Source organism: Vulpes lagopus, chromosome 1, assembly GCF_018345385.1.
Source record: "Vulpes lagopus strain Blue_001 chromosome 1, ASM1834538v1, whole genome shotgun sequence".
Taxonomy (NCBI): Eukaryota; Metazoa; Chordata; class Mammalia; order Carnivora; family Canidae; genus Vulpes; species Vulpes lagopus.
In genome coordinates this window covers 112,652,351-112,676,909 of record NC_054824.1, presented here as the reverse complement: position 1 = coordinate 112,676,909, position 24,559 = coordinate 112,652,351, and the positions used below count along the sequence as shown (strand labels likewise).

General features: G+C 41.9%; 1 protein-coding gene across 1 annotated transcript in view; it reads right to left on the bottom strand.

The window, feature by feature from the left end:
* Positions 1-211: 211 nt before the first annotated feature.
* LAMA1 (laminin subunit alpha 1) overlaps positions 212-24,559 on the bottom strand; it is a 155,351-nt gene continuing 131,003 nt past the window's right edge. Inside the window, exons 49-63 of the mRNA XM_041763608.1 lie at positions 21,160-21,310; positions 20,398-20,542; positions 19,583-19,724; positions 16,872-16,986; positions 16,508-16,678; positions 14,323-14,486; positions 13,419-13,604; positions 11,732-11,867; positions 9,376-9,488; positions 6,837-7,026; positions 5,894-6,052; positions 5,202-5,355; positions 3,713-3,846; positions 1,128-1,350; positions 212-546 (exon numbers count right to left, since the gene is read on the bottom strand). Of these exons, the coding sequence (XP_041619542.1) occupies positions 386-546; positions 1,128-1,350; positions 3,713-3,846; positions 5,202-5,355; positions 5,894-6,052; positions 6,837-7,026; positions 9,376-9,488; positions 11,732-11,867; positions 13,419-13,604; positions 14,323-14,486; positions 16,508-16,678; positions 16,872-16,986; positions 19,583-19,724; positions 20,398-20,542; positions 21,160-21,310 (2,344 nt within the window). The 3' untranslated portion in view covers positions 212-385. The remainder of the gene's footprint in view (positions 547-1,127; positions 1,351-3,712; positions 3,847-5,201; positions 5,356-5,893; positions 6,053-6,836; positions 7,027-9,375; positions 9,489-11,731; positions 11,868-13,418; positions 13,605-14,322; positions 14,487-16,507; positions 16,679-16,871; positions 16,987-19,582; positions 19,725-20,397; positions 20,543-21,159; positions 21,311-24,559) is intronic.

The window sequence follows — 24,559 nt, the reverse complement described above, 5'->3', positions numbered from 1 at the left end:
ATTCAGTCCTCAGTTGTTCTGGAGGACTTGCTCTATAAATAGGTGTATATTTGGTGTGTCCGTGGAAGATGTGAGTTCAGGGTCTTCCTACACTGCCATCCTGGACCCGATCCAAATACTTTATAAAACTCAAAATATAAAACATGAAAAACTGTCAAGTAATCAATAGAATATTCAATGTTTATGAAGAAAAGGGGCCAATGAATTCAATTTATATTTTAAACTATTTAATAGAGGTATTTGTTGTGTACATGATTTTAGTTTACTATAAACACAAAATTTCTCTCTGGAAACATTTAACCTGAGTGGAAAATGAAATTTTAATTCACAAAAACAATTCTCAAAATATAAGTAATGATTCCCCACTGGGAAGTTTCTCTGAAGCTCAGGGTTCAGATCCAGGACAGGAATGAGGGAAAACTCCTTGTAGGTCAAAAGCTCTGCTGAAGTCATAGGATTGTACGTGTGAGTCCTTAATCAAAGTGAGCTTTCTCAAACACCCCCGGAAGGACGTCTGGCTGCTCAAGCAGTTTTGCTTTATATCAGCTGTTAAAGAAGACAGGAAAAATCTTGCTTAATTTTGTTAAATGACATAGATAGCACATTAGGAACAGATATAATATCAGTTGGTTTTTCTATCAAAATTAGAATAATATTCTTCTACATATGTTACTTCAGAGATAAGTGAATAAAAACTCCTGAGTCACAACTGTGCCTTAACTGTGTCACAACTTAAGTAAGTTATTTGTAACAATTATGTAGGATGTCTGAAGTGCATAATTCAAATCCAGAACCAGTGTGAGAGAATAAGATCATGTCTGTCCCCTAAAATGATTTCCTGTTCTGAGGATCATCTAAGATGAATCACCTCAGTAAAGTCATCTAGCTTACTTTACATTCATTTAATATTCTCAGAATCTTACCTAATGGTGAATTTATGTGTGTAGATTATTTTAACTTTTCCAGGAATTCCTAGGTATTTGAAATAATCTTTCTAAAAATGTAAAGAATTTGTCGCCCAAACATGTATTTTTCTTAATCTCAATTCTGTATCCACTTGAACTAAGGCTTCCCTTAGTGACAGTGCCCCTTAAAAGTGAATAGGCAAAGCAGACATCCATACGTACCAGGATAGCCACCGACATAAATGGGATCAATGGTGTCTGCTGAGGTGGACTGAGTGTGTGGACTTTCAGCACGAACTGCATCCCCATCAACAATCAGAACCAAGCGGTGTTTGCTCTTCTGAGCTTGAAGTGTGTGCCATTTTCCATCACAGAGCGTAGTGGCAGCTTTGGGCTTGTATATGGCTGTTATCCTACCAGCACCATTGTTAACATGAAATAAGATCTGAACAAACAAAAGACAGGCAGATACCTTGGTGAATCTTTCCATATTTAAGGAACACAATCCATTTATATAATGTTCTTGGAATGGATAAAATCCTAACATTCTCCTAAAAAAGAGGGCAAAACTATGAAAACCAGTGATTTTGAAAATAGACCCTTAAAGGATTCTAATTTCATTACTTCCCAACTTACAGAAAGGACCAATGACCACCTGAGAGAATCAGGTGATGAGAATCAGCCTGAGCCACTGTTTTTGCATTACATCCTCAAATCAGTGGCTCATATTTAGGATAGCAGGAGCTGATGGGTTTACTGGTGGGGGGCGGGCAGTTTACAGCAGCTGGCTAGCAGGTCTGAAGGAACATTTACTCACTGTCTGTAGATGCTCTACCACAGCAAGTGGTAACACAAATCTAAGACTTGCAAAAGATGGCAGGGAAGACTGATAAGCATAGTGTTGTAAGGCAGTTATGCTGCATGTGAGGTGGCTCAGGGGGACTAACAAATTACAGATGTCGATTAAGTCCTTGGGCAACAGCTAGGAAAAGTTTTAAAGGAAAAATAAGCTAATAATAGAGGTAAAACATACATCAGAAATTACATTTTTGGCAATTGTTACACTTCTGATAACATTTTCCAGATATCACATCAAAATGTGCAAATGGATACAAAATTTTTCAAGATTCTTTTTGAAGTACAGATGAGGAAGCATTTTGCTGTAAGCCACAGCATAGAGAGGCAAGCAGTATGATGTAGAGGCAGCTTTGTGCAGACATGAGGACGAAAGAAGAGGGGGTGAAGAGCAAGGGATAGATACTTTTTTATATCCTCCTCACCCACATTTTAGGATGTCCTAGGAGCCAGAAACCCAATGGGAAATAAGCAGAATTACTAGAAACAAGCAAGTACGATTGGGAAAAATCTAGAGCACAATGACTTGTTCCTTCCCTTACAGGAGGCAGTAGCTTCAGAAGATTCAAACATATTAGTCCCAGAGCAACACAAGTTGGCCACAGAGAAAGAGAAATGCTGCCAAGTGCAGCAGGTAGAGAGCGGACTTGCGATGTCTCTTCTGCCCTCCCCGCACGGCCTCTGAGTGGCCTGGCCAAAACTCCCCAGTTCTCATGTGACCCTTTGGGGGATGCAGCACATGGCTGAAGAGGAGGAGGCAGCAGTGCCCTGACGGGATGGGAATCACGATCTGCAAAGGATGTTGGCGAATTTCTAGGCTCAGTCCCCACACACTGGTGATGCTGCGACCTCAGACCACTCTTCACAACTTGCCAGGGACAACTGGCCTAGTACACAAAACACGGAGGCTGAGCCTGAAAACCAGGACAGTCCAGCCATAGTCTTGACTACTGTCAGGAGAGCTTGCAGCAAAGGAAAAGGAGAAGAAAGGCTCTCTTCCCTTGCACCCAGATGGCACCAGCGGGGTGAGGAAGGAGAATGAGAACCAGGAGAAACTCTAGAAGCAGTTTTCAGGCAAAAGAGACTAAGGTACCTCTAATTGTTAAGGACTGAAGGCTGAAAGCAGAACAGCTATAGAAATGTATGTTTTTAGCATTAAAAAAATTAGACGGTGGTATATCCATCACATGGAATACTCTGCAATAAAAAGAAATGGACTATTGATACACAGAACAACCCAGATCAACTCCCAGGAAATTAAGCTGAGTATAAAAAGCCAATCTCTGGAGGGTATATACTGGGTCATAGCATGTGTGCAACAGTCCTGAAATAACAGAGAGCTGCAGAACAGGTTAGTGGTTGCCCAGGATTAGGAAGAGAGTTGGTGTGGATATGAAGGGGTGGCTACAGGGAGCACTGTGGTAATGGTACAGTTAAGTGTCTTGATTGTGAGGGTGGATACATAAAGCTAAACAAGATACACATGATAAAATTGTATAGAGCTACACACACGAGCACATATACAACTAGCGCAACTGCAAAAACCTGTGGATTATGCAAATGTCAATTTCATGGATTTGATATTGTATAAGACTTATGCAAGATGTTAACACAGCAGGAGCCTGGGAGAAGGGTGCAAGAGGACCTCCCTGTACATTTTACTATAACTTGCTCTCAATCTAGAATTATTTCCAAATAAGTTAACAAATATTAGGGAGGGAAAGAGGATCAGGTTGGCAAATGGTGTATTACAAGTTGTAATTTGGCTTTAAATTTAATTTCAGGGCTTTTTTTTTTTGTCATTTGTAATCTTTTCAGGATTAATTGAAGCTTTTCTTCATTCTGCTGAAATGGATCATTGGACATTTGGATCTGGGTATTTCTGCTGTTTCTCAGTTTCTCTGTTTCTGAAGCTGGAGTAGGCAGGCACCCCATCGAGATTAAGTACCTACCTTGCCATTCACAATCTCTAATCCAATGGCATCTACTTTGGCACTGCTGATCCCCAAGAGGACACCATTCTCAGAAGTGGTACGAAATTCCAGTGTGATGTTTACATCTGATCCGACTTTGTAGCCCTCTTTGACTGAAAAATACAAAGATAACCCCAAGTTAGGCATGAGCCTGGCCCAAGAAAGCTCGGGATCAGAGAGGCTGTGGGCTGGCTGACTGGCTGGCTGGCTGTGCATTTTGGCTCCTGGCTCAGGAAGCCTGGCTCTAGCTCTTTTTCTGGATCCAGCTCCATCCTCACCAACAAGTCACTTCTACCCACTGAGCCTCAGCTTCCTCATCTGTAATATGAAGTAATACTATTAAAGAAAACCTACCCCATCGTGGTAGTAATGCTATTAAAGAAAACCTACCCCATCTTGACTAGAGCCAAGGCAGGCCCATCCTTTCATCTAGAGCCACATAGGGAAAAAACCCAAAAGGATTTGATCCATATAATCCCATCATTGTCTAGCCAGGAATTGTCCACTCTGTTTTCCCAATATTTATATACTGGGTATGTCATCATTTACTGAGCAGATTAGCATCCATACTAGGTTTTCTTAAGTGGAGACTTAATGAAATGGATATTTTATTTAGGTGATTGAAAAGCTGAAAAACCAAATGAGGGATATGTATTGGAAGTCATTCAGTCCAAGGTTAAAGAAGAATTGGGAGCAGCCCAACTTCTCCGGAGCAGGGAAGGTTACTAGAGCTGGGAAGCTCAGAGCGAAAGAAATGGGTCATAGCTCTTTCCCTCCACCTGCCTGCTCCTATCTTCCACCAGGGCCTCCCTGGAAGCCAGAGAAATGTGGTTCCCTGTGGTAGAAAGCAGAACAGAGGCTGAGAGGAGCCTGGTCCTGACTGCAAATAGGAAATTAACAGCAAATTAAGGACATCAGATGGAGAGGGAACACCAGATACATTACAAAGGCTAGTTCTAAGCCTTGAGTGATTTACATTCTAAGGCATTTTTTAAAAGGCATTTTAGATATTTAAATTCCTCTACTTAGGATCAAAATTTTCAGCAATCTCAGTGGAGTCCATTTTTTTCATCAAACCTGACTTGTATTTGGCTGGCTGGTATGGATATTTTATGCTGATTTTTGTCAAAGGCCTTTATTAACTTGGGCTGCAACAGTATGCCTTACATAAATTCAGGGGATGTACAGATGAAGTCAGCACCACACGTTTTCCCTCTGCTGGGGCGGGGAGAGGGGAGGGGGCATCATGCCTGGTGGAGCAAGCCTACATCAGGCCATCTGGAGAGCATGTGAGGGAGAAGGCTTTTATATTAGAAGTTGAGAAATCGGGATAAACTGGAACACTTAACTAAATATGGTCTTGGCTGCAGCCTTGTCCAAGGATCTTGCTCTATCATATCATTCTTGGATTCATATCAAGTGCAGGCTAAACCCAAACATTTCTTTCAAGATTGTTGATAATACATACCAAGAGCTGCATATCCACTTCCTTCAAAGAAAGTTCCTTCCTGGGCCACTGCATAGCACCTGGTTACTGCAAATGCAGACACTGGGCTGTCCTTGTCCAGCTGTTTGCCATTCACTGTCACTTCCCCAATGCAGGCAGGAACACTGTGGGTGATCTAAACCAAATGACAGAGAATAGATGCTCTAAATATAGGAAGGGCAAGGGTCAGTTTTTCCTATACTTCAAAAAAACATTAAAATATTAACTTTTGTTTTTTTAAATAGAATTTCCACATTAGTTTACATGAACATGTAACTGAAAGCTACTAGCTAGTAGTATCTTGGCTAATAATGCAATGAAGGTGTATTTTCTATTATTTTGATCAAATAGTGTGGAAATCAAGAATGCTGGGTTTTCTAATCTGCAAACACAAATCTGCTGGACTTTCCTGAATTGTACCAGAGCTGAATAGCTGTGGAAAGGGAAATGTTCATTAACAGGAATGGCTGGCTGAGCTCCAAGAGCTTCCAAGGGGAAGCCTGAACACACACAACCTAGGGATGCAGTTTAAAAGGTTTGCATCATTCAGCCAAGCCGCAGGTTCAAACAAGATAATTTAACATAAACATTTTCCTTTACCAAAAAAAAAAAAAAAGACAAAAACTTAGCCACAGTAAAGTTAAAATGGGCTCCATACAGAAAACACTGCTTACGTTTCCAATGTTCCTGGCCTTATACTCAGAGGGAAGGCCTCCCAGGTACAGCTTTCCTTCTACATCCAACATGGTACCATCTCCCACAGCGATCACTGTGGGGGATTCCTGGCCATCAACTGTCATGAAACCTTTTCTTTTAAAGTGCTCTGTCTTGACCTAGAACAAAATGACAATATCCAGTTTTTAAGGAATCTGAGAGAACCTTAACATGTTTGTTTGCAACATCTGTTCATTATAGCTGTAATAACCTGAATGAAATCCTAAAGCATGGCTCTAATTTTTACACAATTGGTGTTGAGGAGACTGAGCCTGGCAGGAGACTGGTACAGGCACAGGCAAAGCACACATCAGAACAGGAAGTACTCCTGAGTCCTAGTTATAAGAAAGCAAATGCCAGGGATCCCTGGGTGGCGCAGCAGTTTGGCGCCTTCCTTTGGCCCAGGGCACGATCCTGGAGACCCGGGATCGAATCCCACGTCGGGCTCCCGGTGCATGGAGCCTGCTTCTCCTCACTCTGCCTGTGTCTCTGCCTCTCTCTCTCTCTCTCTGTGACTATCATAAATAAAAAATAAAAAATAAAATTCAAAAAAAAAAAAAAAAGAAAGCAAATGCCATTATCTAAGGGTTGGTGCATTCATGTCACAGGTCCACTTGATTTACTTCTCCTCTAGTCGGGAACATTTCTGCTACCTTTCATTCATTCCATCAATGTTTGCTGAGTGCCTATTAGGTGTCATGCACTGAACTAAACCCCAGTGTTACTTCAGGATGTGGAAAAGACCCCTGCCTGCAAGAAGCTGATGTTCTATAGGGGAGATAGTAGACACAAAGCAAGCTAGAAATCAAAGGGGATGATTTCATGACAGTGAACCAGAGTGGACATAAGGGATGGATGGACTAAAACTTAGCATGAGTGATGACAAGCCTCCTGAGAGCATACCGTGTGCCACTTGCCATCACTGATCGGTGCAGGGTGGGAGACCTTAGTTCTGCCTTTTCCAAGATCAAACATGAAGTGAAGGTAGCCCCCGTGCAGCTGGAGTGTGGCATAATCCACTTGGTTCTGGTGAGCCATGTAGTAAATTAGACCACTGGAGGCAAATGTTCGGATACTCAGCTGAACTGAGAGCCTGGAGGAAAATGAGAGCTCAGACCTCAGAAAGGAATACACTTTCACTTTTAAAACCTTTAAAAAATAGTGTCAAGAGAGAACTCAATAATTGTTTCAACCTTTATATTTAACATGTCAGCAGAGAGTCATTCATTATTCTTCATTCATTTATCCATCTAGCTGTTCATTCAGTTAATGATTACCACATATGTATATCTGCCAGGAACTGTTCTAGATGCTGAGACTGAAGCAGGGAACAGAAAGGAATGTCTTTTCTCCCACAAAACTGATACTAGAAATCTTTCAGAGATAAAATTGAGTCATGAGAGGCTAACCAGTTGTTTACTTAACAGTAGCTCTGAAAGGATGGTGTTTCCACTGAGCTCTGAATGACAGGAGCAAGCCCCACAAAGCTTGGCAGGACTTTGTTTTCAAAGTCTGCTAACACAATGGACCTGATTTTGGTGGACAGCCAGGAAAACCCTCGTAGGGCGCAGTGGGAGATGGCGGCACACAGTAGTTGAGGGGAGGATGCGTTGGGACAGGGAAAGGAAAAGAGAGTGTGGCTCTGTCCTCATTGATGGGGGCTCTGTGAAGCAGTGTTTAGATTTGAAATGCGGGCGGGGTGGGGAGTCGAAGTACTAAGGGGAGTGGGCATGGCTTGATTTACAACTGAAAAGGTACCTCTGACCTGAAGAAGCTGTCAGATGAGGCTGGGGTGTCAGCAGGCATTGTTAGGCAGGCAGCTGTCAGAAAAGTCCACAGAGGCCAGTGGTGGTGGCTTAGGCCAGGGGGTTGTGGGAGGTGTGGAGGGGATGAACTAATTCATGAAATTTGCCAGAGGAAGAAGCAACTAGACTTGTAGATAGACTGAATTAGGAGAGGGAGGGAAGGAACAACCATCTTGACGGTAGGGCCCTAGGCAACCAGGGGAATGGTGCTAACGTCTACAGAAATGGCAAAGACCAAAGATGGGGACAGTGGGTTTGGGGGAAGAGTGAATTCTCGATGTGGAGGAGCCTTTCCCAATCCACATGGAGATGTGGAAGAGCCAGCTAGGTATACACCTCCTGAGTTCTAAGCAGAGGTGAAGGCTAGAGATGTGGGTGCTGGTACAAATAGATGGTATTCTAAAGCCGTTGAAATATGGAAGTTTCCCTGGGAGAATACACAGAAGAGGCCCTGGGCCTTCTCTGATGAAAGAGGAGCCAGCAAAGGAGACTGAGCAGGGGTGGGCAGGGAGAGCAGGAAATCAGGGGCGTGTGGGGCTAAGATGGCCAGGTGCACATGGCCGCACTGAGGGCCCAGCAAAGAAGGCATCATGGGGTGTGGCCACAGCAGGTCTGGGACCACTGTGGCAAGAACAATCAAAAAGTGAGGGGAGGCTGAGTGGGTGGGTGGGGAGGAAGGGAGGAAAGGCAGACTGCCACAGGAGGCAACTTTTTTTTTTTTTTTTTTTTTAAATAAGGCAACTCAAGAAGTCTTGAAATACAGCCAGGATACTGTGGGGAGGGTGGGATGTGGAGTCTCTTGGAGTTGTTTTAAGTTAGGAACTACTAGAGAGGAAATGGTTACCAGCATAAACACAGTGCCTGACTTTGAATTCTACTTCTACTGTGTGCCCTGAGCAAGTGACTTAACTTCCCTATACCTCAATAAAGATAATACCTTGCTCATAATTAGGAGGACTGAGTTGGGGTATATGTGTTAAATACTGAGGCAGTCTCTGGCACAAGTGTTTGTTCCTCTTGTTAACACTGATGATGATGAGGGCAATGGGCTCTAGAGGGCAAGTGAGATAAGGAGTCAAGGTCTAAAGACAGTGTGATGGGGGCAGTGATCACAGAAGGCCATTAACAACAGATGCAGTCTGAAGGATTTGGAGAAGAGGAAGGATGTGGAATCTGGAGGCACTTTGGCCAGTCCCAGGCCTTGTCTGTGGGATGTGAGCTGGCTTAGCTGAGGAAGCATCCTTGGAGGCAAACCCATGTGAAGGCAAGAGGGAATGCACAGCCTAGTGTAGATGTGGCACCAGGCACCAGTGAAAGAATTTGGGTGGACAATTGGATCAGATCAATAAGTGCTTACAATAGAGTAGGGCTGGTAGTCCAGATGACAATAGATCCAGAGGACTTGAGATTCTAGAACAAGAGTGATTTAGAGAGATGCCTACTTATGTGCTTTCCTATATTCATACAGAGAGATAGCAACTACCCGTCATCAAGAAGGGTAAGGACAAACCACAGGAATCCACTGAACCACATTTTAGCAGCTGCTTTCCTGTTCTCTGCCTTCTCACTGCTGAAGAATACCTCCCTGATTCATCCATCAGTGAGACACCTAGTAAAGACTTTAGCACAATACCCACCTCTTTCTGACCGCCAGCTGATTGAAAGGCAGCACGAAATGGCTGCCTTGCATGAGGCCAAACTGGTGAGCATTGGGGATATACTCCGGGGCTCTGTCCACAGCACACTGTCCCTGTAAAAGATGCAGATAGACTCTCAGCCACATGAGCCGGGGCCACCACTAACATTATGAGTTTTTCCATCAAGAAAACATCTCAGAAGCAATTGGATCAGAATATCAACAGCTACAAATACATGTTGGCACTAAATCTTTGCTTTAAATAATTTACTTGCTATCTCTATCTCTGAGAAAGCAATTAGAGCTTCTTCACCTCAGTCCCACTCAAGTTTGCCTAAAATTCGCATGAATTTTCATCAGGCCAAAGGGGTAAAGGCCTGGCTGCTGCTCTCCCCTGCCACCCACCCTGGAGAAGGGCCAGCAGTATGAGCAGCTGGAAGTGCCCACAGGCAACTGTTCTAATTCCTCCCGGGCAGTAGCAAGCTACAGCTAAGAGAAGTGGGTGTGGGAGGGGGTCTGCTTGGGAACCTGCAAGTCGTCTAACAGCACCCTCCACACAGTCTGAGCCATGTGAGGCCTCAGATTCACATTTCTGACTTGGGCTGGGGGCAGGGGGATGCTACCAAGAGAGCTGTCTTGAACTCAAAGATTGACCCTGCTTGGAAGGTACTGCTTTTTGCTTGACTGTACCACCATCTGCATAATGAGAGTGTGTGCTGTTTTTTTTTTTTTTTTGAGAGTGTGTGCTCTTAACCAAAGAAATGGAGAACTCAGAAAAGAGAAAAGAAATAAACTAATAACTTCCATTAAAAATATCTGGTCAATACACAATGGAATATTAGTCAAAAAATCTTGCCATTGGCAATGACATGGGTGGAGCTACAGAGTATTATCCTAAGTGAAATAAGTCAGAGAAAAACAAATGCTATATGATTTCACTCATATGTGGAATTTATTTTTTTAAGATTATTTATTCATGAGAAATAAAGGCAGAGACATAGGCAGAGGGAGAAGCAGGCTCCCTGTGAGAAGCCTGATGTGGCACTTGATCCCAGGACCCCGGGAACACCACCTGAACCAAAGGCAGTGCTCAACACTGAGCCACCCAGGTGCTCCCTCATATGTGAAATTTAAGAAAACAGGTGAACAAAGGGGAGAAAAAAAACATAAGAGATTCTTAACAATAGAGAACAAACAGGGTTGCTAGAGGGGAGGTTTGTGAGGGATGGGCTAGATGGGTGATGGGCATTAAGGAGGGCACTTGCTAAAAAAAAAAAGGGGGGCACTTGCTGGGATGAGCACTGGGTATTGTATGCAAGTTGATGAGTCACTGAATTCTACTCCTGAAACCAATATTGCACTGTATATGAACTAACTAGAATTTAAATTTAAAAAATATTTATTTGGGGGCAGTCTGGGTGCCTCAGTGGTTTAGCGCCACCTTCAGCCCAGGGCGTGATCCTGGAGACCCGGGATCAAGTCCCACATCGGGCCCCCTGCATGGAGCCTGCTTCTCTCTCTGCCTATGTCTTTGGCTCTCTCTGTGTGTCTCTCATAAATAAATAAATAAAATATTTTTAAAAATTAAAAAATATATAAATATGTTTGGTCAAAACTGGCTTTTCCTAGATGAATCAAGTCTATTTTAAAGCAACAATGACAAGTTCAACAGCTTACATAAGGACTTATTTTCATGTTTCTGACTAAATCCAAAGTGATATTGAGTCCTTATAGAAACTGCCAAAAAGCTTGCTGTACGTAGTCAGATAAAGATGCCAGAGTGTTAGGGCCTGCAGTCTTTAAATACTGTGCCATGTCAAAGACACCTGCCCCTGCTGTGCAGGGATGACCCCTGCAACCATTTCTAGGCTGCTTTGAAACCCGGCCTTCATCTGGGAGTTTGGAGGGCGGATAAATGGAGGAACCAGGAGTGTTCCTCCCTCCCTCCCAACTCTAGGTGATCTCCCTAGCAGGGCCTGTCTTCTATGGGCCCCAGTGCCCACTAGGAGAACAACTGTACTTGGACTCACTCCTGCCACAGCCCTGGTTCCTGGACTCTGGTCATACCACCTTCTCCCTTGGCACCATTGCTCTAGTGTGCTTGTTCAGCTTTCCCAACACCTTTGTAATGAGGTCCCCATTCTAATTTCCTCTGGGCTGCATGCTTTTGTTCTGATGAGACCTGACTGGTAAAATTTTTTTTGAATTTTTAGGCTCTGTGCTCACCGTAGAACCCAACACAGGACCCGAAATCACAACCCTGAGATCAAGACTTGTGCTGAGATCAAGAGTTGGATGCTCAACCAGTGGAGCCACCCAGGGACCCCTGGACTTGATTGATATAAGGTTCCTCTTACCAGACTTGGTAAAGGCTGGGGCTCTGGTGGGAGCTCGGTGTCCTCTTTGTGAAGAGCCAGCTTTGGCCTTTCTGAAAGCAAGCAGGTGTCCAAGTCCACTTGCTCATAGTCAGCCACATGTGTGAAATCCAAATGTCTAGGTACAAAGTGTTTATAAAATTAAGATACTACACGTCAACACATGAACCAATGTCATTTGATTACTGAACACTGAAATCCATGAAAAACCATTAATCTATTACTCTTATTTTTTTTAAGATTTTATTTGTTCATGAGAGACACAGAGAGGTAAGAGACACAGGCAGAGGGAGAAACAGGCTCCATAAAGGGTGCCTGATGTGGGACTTGATCCCAGGACTCCAGGATCACATCCTGAGCCGAAGGCAGGTGCTAAACTGCGGAGTCACCCAGGGATCCCCTCCATTACTCTTAGCCACCAAACTGACTATCTTCCACAGTCACTAGAAGTCATCATCTATATCCTCTCATTTGATTTGGTGGCCCACCCCACTCCAGCCCCTGTGTTATCCACCTGGCCATCCCTGAGCATCCTTCTCAAGAGCTAGCTCAAATGCTATAGCTCTTCCTGCCACCTGGGCCGGGCTAAGGGAAAGATTCTGGCTCTGGCTCTCAGTACTGCCCACTGGCCTCAGCTCAACACTGATTTCTCACAGGTTTACATTTGCCAGGAAGTCATAAGGTACACTTGTCATACTTCCCTTTAGTCAGCCCTTGCAACATGTCCCGTTTGTATATACCCTCTTGGCATTTTCTGAGGACATGGCTGTGAACAGCACAGAAATGTTTCTGCCCTATGGAATTCCCAGCCTCATGGCCTTCAGGAGTAAGATGCTAAATCAATTAGTTTATTTATAAACAGAGAACTGGATGAATAAATAAATCAGTTTTATAAATAAGTAAACCAAGGCTCTGACATTAAAATTGTGCTGAAAACGAATGCAGTGTTTTATTCTTTTAAATTTCAAGGGTTCATAAAAAGTTCTTTTACTGTGACCATCAAAGATCCAAGTCCTTGTTCAAGGTCTCAAGGCAAATCAGCAGCCCAGCTAAGGGAACTTCAGGCTCCTGATGCTCAGTGCATGTTCAGTTTCTCCTGGGCAGATTCTGTTTCTGTACACCCCACACTTCCAGGTCCTAGCACCTGCTGTCTTACCTAGGCAGAGGGTGAGTGAGGAAGAAATAAATACCCATGGGCACGTATCAGTTTCCGTCCTCATGAGCTCCATGGAGGAAACAGATAAACAGTTCTTAATTAGTCATTGTTTGAGGAGGAGCCATCAATCTGAAGCTAAAGGTAGCCCAGCTATAAAGGTTCCTTTAAAGCAGGGAGCTCAAGACAGCAAGAAATGTGCATCATAAAATCTGTATTCCCTTAAATGCATGTCAAAAATGTATTTGACCTCTGATGTTTATTTAAAATCCCATGGAACTAATGTTCAGTGGTTATCTTTTTAATTCTATGATTATCAGATCTATCCATCATTCTAATCCAATAAAATCCTTTTGGGAGACTTTTGTGATAGAACAATGGGTTCACTTGGTAATCAGAAATGTGTAGGACAGGCAATCTCCAAAAGCAAAATCAGGTAGCAGATCAGTGTCAGTACTCAGCAATAAAAGATTTCTAGGAAGTGCAAAAACATGTTGAGAGCACAGTCACACTTACTCCATGTTAAAGATCAGGTTTTTGATACAGCCATGGAATGATTTTCTCATCTTGAGCACTGATGTGCCCTCACCCTCTGGAATCCCCCCTACATACAGGTTGGATACATTTATTGCTCTGCTTTCTGCTGAGGGGACCAACTTCATTTCTACAGGATTTGTCTCATCCATTTGGACAGTGATAACTCTAAAAGGTCAAAGGAGAAAAGAAAAGCTTTTAAATATAATGAAACACATAAGTGACCATTTTAATATATAATTCCACAAGTTCATACTGAATGATTTAAGTTCATACTGAAAGATAAATTTTAACATGACACTATTTGAATAAAAAGGTGAATCTGGAAAATTAAAACTTAAAATTGAACCTTCTCCCAAAATGAATGGGTGTTATTAAATATTGTTGAGTTCAATTGCATTTTGGAGAGTACTGTTCTCTTTATCTGTGATGAAATGTCCAGCATGCTTTTAAAATACCTGGTCTACAGTTTTGTAGGGAAATACATAGAAATGTTGATTTAACACTATTTACTATTTTACTATTATTTATATTTTACTGTTTGCTATGTTACTGTTTATTATTTTACCATTTGCTATTTAGTATTGGTAAATGTTATCTACTGACACTATGGTACTATTTGCCACAGAATAAATCTGAGTGTACTGGGCCCCAGAAAAGAACAGGGTTAAGGTTTTTCAATTTTGAAAATTTCACCAATATCTTATTATAAAGCAGATGAAATGAATTTCCAAGTATTCTAGCAAGATTCCAGAATTATTTTGGAGCTATAAAATCTCTGAATTGCTCATGACTTCATACTAATCATCCCAATCATTCCACTACAAAGAGTACCCAACAAGGCTCCTGTTGGTGAGATCATCATGCCCTTGTGATGGGCAAATACCTCCTGGTCCTTTTCAAGGAAATGGAATGTTCTTGTCCATCACTATATGTGCCCTTGGGAGCACGCAGGAGAGCTCTTCTCAGGCTTGTTCCATCCCCAGAATTAACATGCACTTCAACATGGCCTTCAATCAGCATGATGGAAAAGAAGGGCTGGGAAGGTTGCTAAGAGATTTCAGATAGAAAAAATATTACTATGTGATTTTTAAAATTATCTTATGAAGATAATGTGGGAATATTAACCAGTAAGCAATCACCATCTCCATCTAACATGACTCTTATATTTTGTATTTGACTTTCTAATCTCTGCTCATAGAACTTACATTCTGCATTATGTTCATATCATTAATCATATCAGAGATTTCCATTTCTACCTAGCTCTTATATTTTTTATTGCCACACTATGTGCCAGCAAATAAATACATTATAAGTCACTGATTAATGTTTTATTGTTAAAAATTTAGTTTCCAATTTTTGTTACCATACATAACACTTTTTACCTGTGAAATTATTTCTAACATTTCTTTAAAAAAAGTGGGTTTAAAAGGTTGAAGAGTTTGGAAGTTATTAAAGAGCTATTTTGCCACATTGAAAATAGGTCTATCAGCACAACTGAAAAATGAGTGTATCACAGTACCTTCGTGAGCATCGGATGACAGCATTCTATTTTGCTGACATAGCAGCAAACTTTGATTTGCAAATGTCTTATTAAGAAGAGTGGAGGAAAACAGTCTGTCTTTCAAAAAGTTCAACGTAGAATTATCATGTGACCTAGCAGTCTCGTTCCTAGGAATATATACCCCAAAGAACTGAAAGCAGGTTCTTAAAACAAATACTTGTAAGTGAATGTTGACAGCAGCATTATTCATAAGAGCTAAAAGGTAGAAACAACCCCAAATGTCCGTCAGTGAATAATTATGTATTATGCTATGGACATACAGTGGAATATCAACCCCATCATAAAAATAAAGTATTGGTACATGCCACAATGTGGATGAACCTCAGAAACCTGCTACATGGAAGACCCAAAGATCACATGCTATAGGAGCTCACTGAGATGAAATATAAAGAACATGGAAATTCACTCATAGATACAGAAGACTGGTGGTCACCAGGGATGAGGAGTGACCACTTAGTGGCATATGCTTTTATTTGGGGTGATAAAAATATTTTGGATATTTGTTTGGTGGCAGCCTCACTAGGTTGTAGGAGGCGGCCTCACTAGGTTGTAAAAGCATTAAATGCTACTAAGTTTGTTTTGAAATGGTCACTTTATGTAATATAAATTTCATCTCAACTAGGAAAAAAAAAAGATTGGTGGAGTCCATAAACCACTGTCATTGCTAGACCTTCACCAAGAGACTCATGAGGCAGTAGGGGTCTGCAGACTGGTCTTCCAGTCCTGGATCTGCCATCTATCAGCTGTGTGACCTTGGGTGGGTTAACAAGGTTCTCCAAACCCATTTCCTCAGCAAAATGTAGGAAGTAGCACTCACTCTTTGATGTGGTTGTGATAGTTACACAACAGTGTAAAGTATCTTGTACAGTAGAGGACAGTACCCTAGAGCTGCAGTTACATGACCTCTACTTCATTAAAACAATAAATTACCATTCTGAAATGCCTCTATAAAATTACATGGTCTATGTAAGTTTGAGCAAAGGAAAGGGTAAATATCATCTATGCTCTTAAAATAGAATAATATGGAAAACCATCAACTCTCTTCTACTGATGATCCACTGTGCTTATCACAGGCTACATTTATCTTTCTGCTCCTTTCAATCTTATTTGTAGATAAGGAAAATTTTGCTTCTTGTAGTAGTATACCAAACTATGTAGAACTTAAGGATTCATAATCTTAGCATTAGAATAAAGAATAACAATCATAAAGTGGAAAAAAAGCTCAGTTTGTGCTATCCGAATGAGTCTGAAAAGAATTAGAAGTAGACAGTATCTTTCTTCTAAGTAGCTAGACAAGAAAAATGGATCATGTAACACAAAGAAATCACCGATTCATAGGGAAAAGACATCAGTGTTAATTTCCACTTATTGAAACGCACACTCATAAACAACTGGCCTCATAGCTACAATAAATGTTCATGACTAGGTCATTTTCCACCTAGTGTTTCTCGAAGTCATTTCCTTCCTGAGCTTGTGGTTGAATAGCAATAGCATTTGAGCTACTTACCCCATGGGCCTGTAGATGACCCTGCTTCTCCCCATGTCTGCCCAGGGCAGCCAGGATGATGCCACTGCTGTTCTTGGTGGCAAAGGTTGCCAACAATTCTGATTCTGGTGACAAAGACTTGGGTGACAATTCAATGTAGCCGCCTTTCAAGAAGCTAACACTTCGGATAGGCTAGTTGCAAAAGAGGTAAAAGAGCACCATCAGGCCCAACTGAATGCTGAATCGCCCATGGTGGCGTTACCACTGATGCCCCATCATCTCTTTCCCATCCACCCTGCTGGCTTAGATTTGGTTACTTTACTATATTGGTAAGTCAGTGAACATTTATAGAAACTCATCCCAATATTGATAAAAGGCTTCTCACCTCCAGTATACAGCCTTTTCTCACTCCATAGGAATGTCTGAGTAAATCAAAGGTTGATCTGGATATTTCCAGGTTTTTTATACAGCCCACATAGCTTTTGCTGGTGACACCTTTCCTGTAAGGAAGGGCATGAGAACAAAATTTGGATTTTATAACTCCATTTTTGAAAGAAGGAATAAAAATGCATCTACAAGTAAAGAAGATCTGCTTCTACATTTCATTCTGCAGAAATGTCTAGGTCTCCCTCTAAGAAGGATACTGATGGTGAAGACATCAGGTCAAATGAATAGAGCCAAGGAAAGAGGTTGAGTTTAGTGAATTAGACTAAATGGCTACCTAGATAAAATAATAAGGGAAAGTATAAAAGTCACTGCAATTCAAATATACTCAAAACAGAGGCCAATTATAAGAAAGACAGTATACCGTCATAAGGAAACAATGGCACATTGACTGAAATCCAGTTTTCATGTAGGGTAGGACACGGAGATAAGCCTCCCATGGAAGTAGGTGTGGGGCAGTGTTATTTCCTAGGATCACATGGCTCCAGAAGTCACTGGCTATTGTTCAACTACTTAGTCCTAAACTTTGTCTTGAAGGAAATAATTGCATTTGGTGAAGTCTAGGATTATCTTGTTTCTTCTACTCCAAATCAGTGCCATTTTGTTCTTACTAGAAGTTGCCACACTGATGGCTGGGGTGAGGCTGTCATGTGATCAAGCTCTCACTTCTGAAATATGGAGACTGAACATCTCCAAGTTATACTCTGAAGCATCAGCTAGTCACAGGAGAACTCTGAAGTCACATGGTTTCCAGTTAGAGTCCCATCTCATTTTTCTCTCCCTCTGTGTTGAGCAACGAGCTGTAAACCAATAAGCAACTACATGACTTAGGGCAGCTTTCAGTCTTTCTGGATCTTAATTTTTTCCTTTGTAAATGCAGAGGCTGGGCTTGATAGATACCCAAGTTCCTTCTAGCATAAAAGTCAGTGATTTGGGATATCCTCCTAGAAAATGAGACCTTTTATCCAGTGCTACATGGTGTCCATTTAGGTTCAGTACAGATGAGCTGTAACACAGCTTGTTGCTAGGGGAGCACCCACCCCTGATACCACAGTGTGAGGAAACGATATCTGGAATCGGGGATTAGGAGATAGGCTTCCAGTCCTGGCTCCATTTTGGCAGAGGAGTAAGATGTGGGGCAGATGACTAACTCCCCTAAGGTATAATTCATTTCCAAGGTGGGGGAGGGGCGTGGGGACTGTGGTGGTAAACTGTGTTCCTTGGAACTTCCAGAAACTTTTGGCAAAGAGAAGCTGTGAGGAGTAGATCTGGCCTACTCAACGTACAGCAACCAGAGTGGCTACACTCTTGTGGAACTTATTAGGATTCCGTGCAAGAACGAGGCTGGAAAATGGGATAGTGCTACTCACTTATCTGAAGACCACTGGGCTGGGTGACTCCGTTTGGACATTTGATAATCCTACTCCCTGGAATCCATCTTGCCTTGACTACTGGCCTTTCACAGAGGAGTTGGTTTTTTGTTTTTTTGTTTTTTTAATGGTGTAAAAGGATCTTAGGGCTTAATTTGTCCAATCCCAAATTATAAAACTGAGGACAGTGACCTTAGGTCGATTATTAAAGTTACAAAGCTAAAAACGAAGAGCTTATGCCAATTATTAAAGTTACAAAGTTAGAGATGCCTGGGTGGCTCAGTGGTCAACCCCCCCTTCAGCCCAGGGGGTGATCCTGGAGACCTGGGATCGAGTCCCACATAGGGCTCCCTGTATGGAGCCCGCTTCCCCCTGTGCCTCTGTCTCCTATGTGTCTGCCTCTCTCTCTGTCTCTCTCATTAATACATAAAATCTTTAAAAAATAATAAAAGTTACAAAGCTAAACATGAGGTAGTATTACAAAACCACCTCATTGCCTCCCTGCCATCTTTCTTCCAACTTCCTGATGCTGGTCTTTCAACTTTCATATACGTTATTCATTCTCACCACACAAAGGAGAAATCCAGACAAGTCCGCAGAGAGCATGATTTTTTTTTTGCCCTGAAAAAGATCCTACTATTCTAAAATGTGTAGGGAGGAGAACCACTGGTGATGGAAAGTGGGGTCTTCAAATATGGTATAATATTAGTAAAGTGACAATTTTTAGATGTTCTAAAGGCAACAAATAGAAAATCATTAATTTTGTGGCAAAAGGGTTTCTTTATGTCCCAATCAATATGACAGACGGTGGTTTGAAACAAAATGGCTATGGGTTAAAATTTGTCCCCCACAAAAGATGCCTGAAGTCCTAGCCTGTGAATGTGACTTTATTTGGAATTTGGGTCTCTTACAGATGTAATCAAGTTAAGACGAGGTCATTAGGATTGGTTTAATATGACCAGTGTTCTTATAAAAAGGAGAAATTTGGATAAGATACACAGGGAGGGAAGACAATGTAGTAAGACACAGAGAGAATGACATCATCCACAAACTGAGGAATTCCTGAAGTTCCCAGAAGCTAGGAGAGAAGCACAGAACAGATTCTTTTCACAGCCATCAGAAAGGAAGCAACTTTGCTGACACCTTGATTTTGGACTTATCAGGGCTGTAAGAGAGCACACTTCTGTGGTTTGCCCCCTGGCTTGTGGTGCCTTGTTATAGCAGCCCTAGGATCCTAACACACTTGGCAACACAGACATGACAATTATACCATGTGATATACCTTACAATTCTTGACCTAGGTAATCCACCCACATAAATTGGATCTTTATCTAGACGATTGAGATCAGAAGATGCTCCTGGAGTTTCACCTTGCTTGGTTTCTTTATAACTGGTATTATATGCATCAATAACTGCTAGGAATCCTGAAAGAAGAGACAGAAAAATGAAAATCACTTTCTACATTAAGGTAAAAACAAAGTCTGTTTATAAATTCTTTTAAATTCTTTCACATTCTGCACATCTGACCAGGGAGTATTCTTGATATTATAAAGGACACATGAAAATCCTCTGTATAAAAGCCAGTGAATCCAGAATACAGATCACTGAATGACAGCAGTATGTGTGTGGCAGGAAAGAGAATGGATTTGATCTTTGATTCCAATTCAGCAATGTTAGGTAATGCATTTGGAAACCACAGAAAAATAGAATTCTATTCCTCCAGCAAAATGTGAACCCTGGCTCTTGGTATTTCAAAGAAAACAATGGCTTTCTATTAGAATATAATTCAAGAGTAGCCAAGAAGCTAGAGTAAATAAAGCCTGCTTATTTTGGAGGGACATCTTTTTCTTTCTTTCTTTTTTAATTTCTTAGAGATGTGAGAGGAGGGACAGAGGGAGAGAGAGAATCCCAAGTGGGTTCCATGCCCAGTACAGAGCCCAATGCGGGCCTCAATCTCACAACCCCGCGGTCATGATCTGGGCTAAAATCAAGAGTCAGACACTTAATGGACTGAGCCACCCAGGCGCCCTGATTATGGAAGTATTCCTGGTTTTACAAGGTGACCTGTAACATCTCATTGTCCTCATGTGCACTTAACTTGCTTCCGGTTTCTCTGGAAGGCGATTTTGTACCAGGTTCCATTGTTATAGCGTCTGTCTGTAATAAGAGCAAGAGGCCCTGAACCCAGGTCAACCACAACTCTAACTCTGCCACGCACCAGTTCGATGGATAAAAAGTCTTTCTGTGAAGAAGAAAAAAGAGTTACCCGGGGTGACTACATTCTCACAGATTTCCCTTCCCTGCAAGTTGTGGATGGTAGAAACCTTCCGAAGTCAAACTCCGAAAACCAGCTGGCTCAACATTCAGAGGTCTCGTCTCAGGAAACTGAAGTGCCTGGGAAGACTTTCTAGTCTACCAGACAGATATGAAGGAGACAAACACACGGTTGCCAAAATCTCCAATTCAATAAGGGAAGTGCAATCTTTGTATCTTTTTTGTTTAGATTGACAAATGGGCCAGCCCAAAAATTAAAACTAGAAGATTAAGAAAAATCACCCCCACAATAGGATAAAAATAACATGAAATTCCTGTGGATGGAATTCAAAGAAGGCCAGAGTGAACATGGGACAAGATATACGAAAGTCAAAATTTAATAATAAATATTGTTGGTATCTATAAACAATAGGAAGGCTGTTTTCTACTAGGTGCTCTCCTGTATTTTGCAAAGGTTCTTCAGTGAATTTATAATAAATTATTTAAAATGGGGAAATAGTATGTCATACATATGTATATATATATGCTTATAAAGTAGTCATTAAACATAAATACCTTCATAGCAATTTGACTGTATATACTTACAGTGCCATTTGAAGCAAGGTAGAGAAGAAGCCCATTGGGTGAAAAGGTACTAAAAAGCATAATAATCTGAGTCACAGTCACCCGGAGCGTCTTCTCCACGACCGAATACCCACTCCCATCGAAATGGAACGAAGAGTCTTCATTCTGGGGGCTGCAAAGCAGAGCAGATGAAAGACAATCTAGTCTCAGGAAGGTAGTTAAAGAGAAGAAATGGTACCTTAACTGAGGTATTCACAGACACTGTGGTAGAGCTATTATGTCCATAATTTGATAACAAGTATAAGTCATAACTTAAAATATACCTGTCACAAGATTGTATACTTGATACAAGACAAATGCCAATTGCTTTCTAAGGAAAAGAAAGTTAGAAGAAATGGTACCTTAACTGAGGTATTCACAGACACTGTGGTAGAGCTATTATGTCCATAATTTGATAACAAGTATAAGTCATAACTTAAAATATACCTGTCACAAGATTGTATACCTGATACAAGACAAATGCCAATTGCTTTCTAAGGAAAAGAAAGTTAATGTAGGCAGTGTTCACTGCAGTAAGTAGAAAAGTCTCCAAAGGATGGTAACTGCTAACAATAGTTCTACTTACCAATTTTTAGTTTGTTCTAATTTCCTTAAAGTCACTGTCCTTTCTTAATTCTGAAGCTTTCAGAGTAATTTTTATATTAGCATTTTATCACCATCTGCTGGTTTTATTTTAATTATTTATTTATTTAAATTTATTTATTTATTTTTAAAGATTTTATTTATTCATGAGAGAGAGAGAGAGAGACATAGGCAGGAGGAGAAGCAGGCTCCATGCAGGAAGCCCAATGTGGGACTCGATCCCAGGACTCCAGGATCACGGCCTGGGCCGACAGCAGGTGCTAAACTGCTGAGCCACCCAGGGATCCCACCATCTGCTGGTTTTAAGCAATACCTCAGCTAAACTGGAATAATGATAGAGAACAAGTATGTACCAATGTAGCAGAAGGACCATTTTCAAAAAAAAAAAAAAAAAAAAAAAACAATTACTGACAGCAACAACAACAATCTCAAACATCTGCAGGATGAGCTTATGACAAAGTTATTTAAAACAGACCTCAGTACTTCTCAGGTCAAGGTGTTTTCTGGTCTCCTCCATATTTCAAAAGGCTGACTTTATTCACTCTTCGATTATAAAGTGAGTTTATCTGGAGCATATCATAATACATTAAAAAACACATTTCTGGGCTTCAGAGTCAAAACTTGGATTTAGATATTTTGGGAGGATATGAATTTGCACTTTTACCATTTGAAGATATAATAACCAAACGTAGTCCCACATCTCTGAGCAGGACATCTAACCAAAGGGTGATACTGTTTCCATTAACAAAATAAAAATAGCAGTGCTTTATGAAACCTCAGGTTACAAATTGACAGCTTCCCGTGGTCCTGCTTTTTTCTAAAGATTTCTGTTTTTCAACCTCTTTTAGGAAGTATAACTTAAAAGAAATGCACTCTGCATTAAGATACTATGGCTTAATTCTCTATGATTTCATTCTGAAATCTGTGACTTCCTACAAGCATGTTCCACTGCTCTTTTGGCCGGTCAGTTTCATGCAGCTAAGGACACAGACTCTACAACCAGACTGCTGGGGTTCAAATCCTTGTCCCGATTTATTAGCTGTGTGATCTTGGAAAAGTTACCTAACATCTCTGCGCTTCATTCCCTTCATCTATAAAATAAGGAAATGAATAGATGCTCTCAGGAGGGGCTATACATGATTTAATACATGTAAAGATCTTTAAGCAGTGCTTGGCACTTAGATGGTCACGTCACTTAGCTCTGATTATTCTGCTTTGTTCAGAGGTCCCTGAAGGGTCACCATTGTGCCTACTAAAAGCCGAGCCTCAAAGATTAAGTATGTTGTCCAAGGACACACCCAAGAAAATGGTGGAGCCACAGGGTTTCAAGCAAAACTCCAGAAATCTGTCTTGTCCCACTGTGCACACCCTCTCCCTCTGCAGAGCCCAGGAACTCTCTGTCCTGGAGAATGTGAGCTCTGCTTCTGGCTTCTCTCCATCAGCAGGGCCTGGCCAAGCGACGTGGCCACCAAGAGGGATGCTTTCAAATCAGTGTCCGAATGCATGTCTCCTGAGAAGGTTCTTGCTCCCAGTCAATGACACATTTCTGGGACTCGTCACTATAACCATGAGGCCCACGTGCCTCGCCAGTCAGCCCCAGGTGGGCTCGGGGGGCAGCTCCAGGCCCCTGCCTCGGGACAAAGGGAAGCCGGTGGCCAACAGCCCTTCATGGAGAGCTCTGTTCCAGCACCCAGCAATTCCGAGAGAGGGTCCTGCAGTCAGGCCGACCTGGGGAGCAACCCCCCCCCCGCCACCGCCCACTGGGCCGAGCCTTAAAGACTCACTAGACCTCTGATGCCAGCGCTCGCTCATGAGGGGGTCACGCGTACTGTACTAGCCACAGCACTGGGGCAGCCCTGTGAGAGCGAGCGGGGCATCGCCTGCACCCCGGGCCCACCATGCCTCGCCACCCATGACTCCACTCGCCCCAGCACAGGGTACTTCCTCTGCGCTTCCCTCCAGGCATCCCTCCCGGACACCCTGAGATGCTGGGGATCAACTCCCGCGGCCACTGTGGACACGGCCAGCAGGGGGCCCAGGACACAGGTGACTGGCCTGTCCCTAAGCTCAGCTGCACCGCCTGGCATGCTGTCCACTCATAAGCAACATGACAATACAGTTCGGTTCATCAAATAAAAAGGTTTCTTTGTTCCATATTCAGATGAAAACTGTTAGAATCAGTAGCTTATTTTGTAATATCTTTTAAGAATTTAAGAGATCGCTTATAATTGTGCTGATGACACATAAGGAAGTAGAAGTATATATTCAAAGAGGAATAAAAAAGCAAAAAATTCAATTAGTTTACTTGTAATTTAAGTCAAAGGTAAATGCTCCTACTGAGGAAATCATTTTTTCAATCGAAAGGACGTCAGTGGACCACACCAATGATTTAATAATGGCAGATTACACCGAAAGGTCCAAAGCCCTCAAATTCTAATCACCGCTCTGCTAAAATTGATTCATTTACTAAAATTCGTTTGTTAATTCTTTGCGCTAAAGTCTTCGCCTAATGAGTAGGGACAGTTGCCTAAAATGAAGACCATTCAATTTACAAACATAGAAAACACCAGCTTGTGTCTGTCTCAGCACCTGCCACAGTATGTTCTTTGGAACATAAGCAACTCTGAAATGCTGTTTTTTAAAAAGTTTGGGATCAAGTGAGTCTGAGATGCTGCAAGTCCAGCCTGTCCCGGGGTCAAGGTTACTGCTCATTAGCATGTTAGGGGTTCTGATGGCCTCTCAATAAGGAATGAAGTGTAAACGTAATTGTGTTGGGAGG